The sequence below is a fragment of the Cnephaeus nilssonii genome (genome assembly GCF_951640355.1).
Source record: "Cnephaeus nilssonii genome assembly, chromosome: X".
In the NCBI taxonomy this organism is placed as follows: domain Eukaryota; kingdom Metazoa; phylum Chordata; class Mammalia; order Chiroptera; family Vespertilionidae; genus Cnephaeus; species Cnephaeus nilssonii.
In genome coordinates, this window is record NC_137071.1 from 89,307,943 (window position 1) to 89,316,545 (window position 8,603).

At 44.1% G+C, this 8,603-nt stretch overlaps 1 protein-coding gene across 2 annotated transcripts in view; it reads left to right on the plus strand.

Annotated features, from left to right (window-relative positions):
* Positions 1-8,311, plus strand: part of GABRA3 (gamma-aminobutyric acid type A receptor subunit alpha3) — a gene marked incomplete at both ends in the record, with an annotated part of 224,130 nt that extends 215,819 nt beyond the window's left edge. For both annotated transcript variants that reach the window (XM_079765018.1, XM_079765017.1), the window contains one exon: positions 7,976-8,311. In XM_079765018.1, the coding sequence (XP_079621144.1) occupies positions 7,976-8,311 (336 nt within the window). The remainder of the gene's footprint in view (positions 1-7,975) is intronic.
* Positions 8,312-8,603: the final 292 nt, after the last annotated feature.

Below are 8,603 nucleotides of genomic sequence, written 5' to 3' on the forward strand. Positions count from 1 at the left end.
ACCCATATAATGCTCATTAAGTTGCTTGTAGTTCTGACTGAATTGTTTGAGCACCCTTATTATCATTATTCTGAATTCTTTATCTGATAGATTTTTACCTCCATATTCATTTTCTAGTGATTCCTTATTTCCTTTCATTTTGGGGGTTGTCTACCCATTTTTGCTGTCCCTTTGTTTTTGTCTCTATGTATTAAACTGCCATGCTCCCCAGATTTTGTGGGGTGGTCTTATGTAGTAGGTGTTTTGTGGGACCCAGTGGTACAGTCTCTGCCTGGCTCTGCCTGTCCCTGGGCAACATGGTTGAAGTCTGGCAGGGCAGAGCCCCGAGTAGTCTGGTGAGCGTGGACTCCATAGCCCAGAGGTTGGGTCTGCCTTCTGTCTCACACCTTGAATGTCCCTGTTCTGAGCTTTTATCCTTGGCTTACATACCTGGGCTCTGTGGGGGGAGGAGAATCTAGATCCTGGCCAAGATGGTTTGAACAGACTCACATTGGGAGTTGTGTCCATAATTTGTAGGAGGAAGGTAGGCACTTCCTCTCCTCCAATGTTTCAGCTCTGCCTGGCTTGCTGGCACCCCCTTGCTGCCACCTCAAGCAGGAGGGGCTTTTATAATAATAATAATAATAATAATAATAATAATAATAATCCTATCTAATAAAGAGGGAATATGCTAATTGACAATCACTCCATCACAAAAATGGCTGCACCCACAGCTGAGGCCAAGTTCCCTTAAGGAGCCATAATGAGCAATCAGCAGGGACCTGAGGCTACACCCTCCCCCGCCCCTGTGGGGCTTGACAGGGGACCTCAGGCCATGCCCCCCACTTTGCAGGGCTTGTAGGGGATCTCAGGCCATGACCCCACCTGGCAGGGCTTGACAGGGGACTCAGGCCATGCCCCTCCCCCTGGCATCAGGCTGGGGGACCTCAGGCCATGCCTCCTGCCTTGGCACCAGAGGGACCTCAGGCCATGCCCCCACCCTGCGGGGCTTGATGGGGACCTCGAGCCTCGCCCCCTGCCCCAGCACCAGCCCGGGGGACCTCAGGCCACAACCCCCACCCCAGCACTGGGCCAGGGGACCTGAGGCTGTGCCCCCCTGCCTGGCAGGGCTTGAGAGGGGACCTCAAGCCATGCTCCTGACCCAGCGGGGCTTGACGGGAGACCTGAGGCTGTGCCCCCCTGCTGGCACCGGGTCAGGGGACCTGAGGCTACGCCCCCTGCCTGGTGGGGCTTGACAAGGGTGGGACTGGCTGGGGCTGGATCTAGCCCAATAGGGGTGGCAGCCAGGTCTGGGTCTCAGCAATTTTGAGGTACATGTGGGTGGGCGGGAACTTGACTCTGGGTCCCCCTTTTATTTATTTTTATTTTTTAAAATATATATTTTATTGATTTTTTACAGAGAGGAAGGGAGAGGGATAGTTAGAAACATCGATGAGAGAGAAACATCGATCAGCTGCCTCCTGCACACCTCCTACTGGGGGATGTGCCCGCAACCAAGGTACGTGCCCTTGACCAGCATCAAACCTGGGACCTTTCAGTCCGAAGGCTGACGCTCTATCCACTGAGCCAAACCGGTTTCAACTGGGTCCCCCTTTTAATGTGCATGAATTTTGTGCACCAGGCCACTAGTAATAATAACAATTCTATATAATAAAAGCCTAATATGCTAAATGTCCAGTTGTCCAGTTGGCCATTCAACCAATCACAGTGTAATATGCTAATGATATGCTAAGGCCACTCAACTGCTCACTCTGGCATGCACTGACCACCAGGGGGCAGACAGTCGACTGGTTGACCAGTCGCTATGATGTGCACTGACCACCAGGGGCAGATGCTCCGACTGGTAGGTTAGCTTGCTGCTGGGGTCTGGCCTATCAGGACTGAGCGAGATGGGCTGGATATACCCTGGAGCCCTCCCATGGCCCCTCCCATGGCCCCTCCCTGTCTAGCCAACCTCCCCCATCCCTCCCCGGCCCCTATTGTGCACTGGTGGGGTCTTTCGGCCTGGCCTGTACACTCTCTCAATCTGGGACCCCTCAGGGGATGTCAGAGAGCCAGTTTCGGCCAACAGTGGAACAACTGGTCACTATGATGCACACTGACCACCAGGGGGAAGATGCTCAATGCAGGAGCTGCCCCCTGGTGGTCAGTGCGCTCCCACAGGAGGAGCGCCACTCAGCCAGAAGCCAGGCTCACAGTAAGGATATCTGACTGCCGGCTTAGGCCCCATGGGGAGCGGGCCTAAGCCATTAGTCAGACATCCCCCGAGGGCTCCCAGACTGCAATAAGGCACAGGCCAAACTCAGGGACCCCCCCACCCCCGAGTGCATGAATTTCGTGCACCAGGCCTCTAGTAATACTATAAATAAATAAATAAGCCCAGCTTGGCACTCCAAACTTTTAGTGCTGTTGGCCCCCACTTGTTGGGGCCTCCAACCAGGCTCCAAGGAGGCCCAATGACCGAGTCCACTGGCTCCCAATGGATGGGGCCTCTGACCAGGCCCAGCTGCAGGTGTGCAGATTTCCAGCCCAGCACAATTCCCCCTTGGCTTGGGTTGCTGCAGGGTGGGGCAGAAACAGCCATTCTGCTGATGGAAGAAAGAACACCTCCCCTGCACTCCAATTGAGCAGGACTGTTCTTCCTTCCTGGACCCTACTGTCCAGTCCACATCCTGCTCACTGTCAAGAGTTCCTCTGGAAATAAAAGGTAACTCAGTTTCAATGCTGGTATGTCCATCAGACCCCTCTGCTGGCCCCAAGCTCTATCATGTGGCCCCTCCCACAGACTCAGATCCAGATGACATAATAGAGGGGTGCTCAAGGTACTCCCTGTCCTTTTTTCTTTTCTTTTTCTCATTTACTTCACTCAGTTATGGCCTCCTTGATGATCTTTGCACAAGTCACTCCCTTTCTAACCCCAAGTGCTTTGTCTCTGGAAGTTTTGTTGTTCAAATCTTTTCATGGTTTGCGTTCTCATTTTATTCAGAGCTCTACTCACCTCCAAAAAGATACTTTCTCTGACTAGACCTCATCATCCTTCTCTGCCACTGCCCTGCATAATGTATCACAATTATTATACTTCTGTACATATTTAGCTGCTTACATGTTAACTACATGCTTTTCTTCTCTGTAATGTGAGCTCCTTGAGGGAAGGGACCATGTTTTACTCTTCAATGCTGCAGCCCCAGCACCTAGCAGAGAACCTCCGATGTTGTAGATGCTCAGTAAATGCTTAACAAATGAATGAATAATCTCTGTAGTTTCTCAAAATCCATGATTTCCTCTGTTTTCCTTCCTTTTCTATCCAGGCTTGGCTTCATGAAATATCACTGCAGTCACTCACCAGCACTCTCAACTTCCTCACTCACTTCAATCCAAATCCTCTACTTCTCTCTGAAAAAATTTCCACAGATATCAATGGATTGCTGACATTTATGATCTTATACTCTTGAATTCTGCTGGTTCTTCAACATGTGCCTGCTATCTTTCTCTGTGTCCCTAATCAGTTCTATCTTCTATTCCCTATAAAATCTATTTTAAATTTTGACCATTCGCTTTAACTTTTGCATGTGGAATGTGAAAACCATTGTATGAGTTTGCCTTAACTTACTGTGTACCTTTTATCCCACCAAACCACAGATAGTATTTGAGTGTCACCCACTCTTTCCTTAGCTGTGATGTGGCCCCAGGTAATTCCCCACTTATGGTCTGGATATCTCCCACTTTCTCAGAAAACTGTTCCAAGTGATTACTTTTCTTCCACCTGCATTTTCTCCCCTTTTTATTGGCTTATTGACCTCCTCCTAATCTTGCATGCTCCTTTCCTCTTTTGAATTCCCTGGACATTATCTGTGACTCTCTGCATGCTTCTCGTGCTTTCTCCCTTACATTTTAGTTCTCTTTTATTTTAATTAACATCTCTCATTAAACAGCCTGAAATTTACCAGCTTAACCATTTTACCTGTATATTTCAGTAGTGTTAAGTATATTCACAATGTTGTCCAACAAATTTCCAGAAATCTTCATTTTGCAAAACTGAAACTCTGTGCCCATTAAACAACCATAAATCTCCATGCTCCCTTCCACTAGAAACTACCATCCTACTTTCTATCTCTATGAGTGTGACTACTCTTGAGTACTCTCATGTAGATGGAATAATACAGTATTTGTCTTTTTGTGACTGGCTTATTTTGTTTAGCATAATGTCCTCAAGGTTTATTCATATTGAAGTATGTGTTAGTATTTCCTTTCTTTTTAAGGATGAATAATATTCCATTGCATCTTTATACCATGTTTTTTTATTTATTCTTCTATGGACATGGGTTGCTTCTACATTTTGGCTGTTGGGAATTATGCTACTATGAATATGTATGTGAAAATATCTCTTTGAGACCCTATTTTCAATTTGGGGAGATATATATCCAGAAGTGGAATTGATGGGTCATATTTCAATTCTATTTTTAAATTTTTGTGGAACCAACATACAATTTTCCATAGAAACTATACCATTTTACATTCCTAAAATTGTACAAGGTTTCCAATTTCTCCATATCCTTGCCAACACTTGTTATTTTCTGGTTTTGTTATTGTTGTTGATAGTAGACATCCTAATGGATATGAGGTGATATCTCATTGTGGTTTTTTATTTGTCTTTCCCTATGACTAGTGCACTGTGTTGAACATCTTTTCATGTGGTTGCTGGCCATTTGTATTTCTTCTTTGGATGAATGTCTATTCAAGTACTTTACTCATTTAAAAATGTATTGTTCATTTTTTTGTCATTGCTCTGATTTGTATTTGAGTTCAAGTCACCACAGATTCCATTACTTTGCCCCACTTCTGAAAACTGGGCTTTAGGAAAGTTGAATGATTGTTAGGGAGTTGACACAGAGGCACTGAATCATATATGTATATGCTCTACAGTCCTAGCTGGGTGTCAAGTACATTCAGGGCTAGAACTAATCCTCTAATTTGTACTTCTGGAAATAATAGATGGTAGTACCATTTGAGGAAAACTCTTAAGTTGGACATGCATCAGTTCATAAGTTTTCATTGCCTCATCCCAAAACCCAGATGAGGCAGTTTTCTAGAAGGAAAACATTCTTGTCCTAGGGTCAGACTGCTTGAGAGAACTTGGAGAAGTCAGTTTCAGTTTTGCCATATACTATAGAGATACACTCTCTGTAGAGTATAGGACATCAAGAATCTTGAGTGGAGAGGGGTGTCATTTTTTTTCATTCAGTAATTATCTATTGCATGCCTAAGAGCCAGGCACTTGGCTAGGGAGGTAAGAATAGAATTGCAACTTGGTCAAAGGTAAGCCAGTCTAGTTTGTATCTATCAAATTCCAGAGCATAGAGAAGTATTAGAAAACTAGATGCAGAAATATTAACCAATAATCTCTGACTCCGGCTCCTGTATTAGTGACACCACAACTTTTGCTTTGATTTTCTTCTTTGACAATTTAGGTAAAAATTATGTGGCTCATTAAAATGTTGAAAAAGGCAAGGGAAATTAAAACATATTTTTCCTTTATTACTTAAAAATATGCAATTGAATCAAATGCTGCTTCTTCCAACCTGTAGAATACAAAGTATATATGAAGCTGAAGAAAGTGTTTGCTGTTCAGAATGATTGTTTTTGGAGACTTGGTCTTAACCAGCTTATAAGATGACTAAATAAAATAATGTGTGAAAGCTTCCAGCAAAGTCAGGGTTGTAGGTTGTTTTTTTTCTTTTACATGTGTGTGTGTGTGTGTGTGTGTGTGTGTGTGTGTGTGTGTGTTTACCCCTGAGCAAAAGAGATTACTAAGTGAATTAATAAGTAAGTAGTCAAACAGTAAAATGTTCTTTTATCTAACAGCTGGGGCATTTAGCAGCAGGCCTCTATTCACACAATAAATTTGCTAATTATAAATGAGTCCCATGTAATATTTAAAGCATTTACAAGACCTTTAGAAGCCTTAAAGTTCCTCCCCACTTCTACTTGTAGCAAAGTGACTGTGATCCTCAAAGAGAAAGACCAGTATTGCTTTGTAAATGTCCTATTAGTCAGATTATTCATTTACTTAAACCAACATCCCCTCTCTGATTGAAACCCTGAAGCTAGCACCAGCAAGCACAACAGGAGGACATGACATCTAATGCCTTTGCTGTGTACACTGTGATTCAGCTACAGCAGACTCCTTGTCACCCTTCAAACAGACAGTCCCCTTGGCCTGTGAACTGGCCTGCTGCATCTCTATATGATGAGCTCCTGCTCTTTTTTTTGCAACCAAGCTTATAAACTTGATTTCTCTTAGCCACCATTTTCAACATTTGTAGGTACCTTGCCCCTCACTCTACTGAATTTCTATCATACTCTGCTCATATCTATTGGAGCCTTGATCACATTATATGGTGATGATGTGTTCAGAAGGCTCTCTCTCCCACTGGACTGTGAACTCCTGGAAAACAGGGACTAAAACTGACTCATCTTTTAACTTCCCCACCTGTCCATAAATACCTAGCATAATTTTTGGCCCAGTAAACACTCAGTAAATATTTGGCAAAAGTTATTAGGATCAGGAAGGTAAAGGTAAATGGCAGTGTGGTCTAAAGGTAAAAAGGAATCAAAATGATGGTGACTCTTACGTAAAGAAGAAAAGTGAAGAGATTGGGAGAAAGGAGTCAATAAGAGAGGGAGGAAGTAGAGAAACCCAGGAAGGAAAACACATAGGAAGTATTGGAGTGAAGAGGTTGCAAAGTAACACTGAGAAAGGGAACAATGTAAGGTGTGTGAAATTAGGGCAATAAAATGCCCTACGTTGGGGCATTTCTGAATCTCATCTATCCCCACTTGTCCCTAGAAACAAAGAGGGATGGAAGGAAGAAAAGGCCACAGTGGAGAGTGAGGCTGCAAACACTACAGACTATGAACTTGGCCACTGACTTTGGCCTAAGTCCGGGACTGGCCTGTTCCCTTGGCCTCCTGTTCTTCAGCCTCTCTCTTCCAACCCAGGCTTGACCTTTGTCTCTTCTCTTTTCTACACGGAGGATCCATATATACCCAAATTATATATGTGAGAATAAATTGGCACATGTATGCATACTTGTTTCCCATTGAATATTTTTAATCTGAAAAAAAAAATCCAAAGAAGAGTGTCATAGCAAGCCCAGCTGTCCCTGCCTTTGCTGTGTCAGAGCAGAACATTTTCATAGCTTCCTGGGAGGCTGTGGCTCTGGCCTGAAGCCTTGCAAGAGTGGAAAACCCTGGTGTGCCCCCTAGCTTGCTGAACACATTTACAATACATGAAGGGTGAGATACTGTTATAATGATAGATGTAAACATACCATAGTATTTATTGTATCTTTACGGCAAAATTACTTTCAGACTCACCAAGCTCTCTTCCCCACAGGAGATGTGCCACTTGATGGTTGAAGTCTTTTGAAGTTATTTCTTGGGTAACCAAAAAGTGTCTTGTGCCTATAGAAAGCAGCATGAAGGAGCCCTGGATAAAAGTCAGGAGCCCAAGTGGCTATTGTGGGCTCTTCCACTCAGTCTTGGGCTTTTTCTCATCTGTCAAATAGGAGTAATCTCACTCACTTATCTCATTAGGGTTACCATAAGGATAAAATCACATGATTATATAGGACCCTACATGTGAAAAACATTTTACAGTTGTCAAGTGATTTCTACCACCATTCTGTCATCTGATTCACTCAACAACCCTGCCAAATATTTTGATCCTCATTTTACAGATGAAGAAACTAAAGCTCAAAGAGGAGAAGTTACTTGGCCAAAGCCACATAGCTAGTAAACCAGGATGATACAAGTTTTTAGACTCAAACATGTCTACTCAGTGTCATTGGCTTTAGGGCCCTGTGTCTTAACTTCCCTCAGGGTTCCTTCTTTCTACAGCTTCTGAAGGTGCTCAAAGTAAATAATTAATTAGATTTTTTGTTCCCCTTTTTCCCCTACATTTTCTGGCCCCTAGAAGAAAACACCAGCAGCTCCGACAAAGAAAACCGGCACCACCTTCAACATCGTGGGGACCACCTACCCCATCAACCTGGCTAAGGACACTGAGTTCTCCACCATCTCCCAGGGTGCTGCCCCCAGTGCCCCCTCAACCCCAACTACCATTGCTTCACCGAAGACCACCTACGTGCCGGACATCCCAACTGAAACCAAGACCTACAATAGCGTCAGCAAGGTTGACAAAATTTCCCGCATCGTCTTTCCTGTGCTCTTTGCCATTTTCAATTTGGTCTATTGGGCCACATATGTCAACCGGGAGTCAGCTATTAAGGGCATGATTCGCAAACAGTAGATAGTGGCAGCACAGCAACCAGAGTACAGTATACCCTAGGAAGCATCCAAGCACCTAAACCCCAGGGCTCCCCTTCATGTGTTTCAGGATTCTTCTTTTTAACCCTCTACCAAACCTGTTACTCTCAATTCATATTTATGAACCTCAATGAAAAAAAAAAACACAAACACAATTAACAGAAAAATCATTTGTTCCCTAACATTGCTGAGTGTACCCTCATCAGAGCCAAACACTGCCATTTGTTCAGTTGCTCATCTTTGTCTGCCAGTGTTCCCCAGTTGAGGTAACTGTA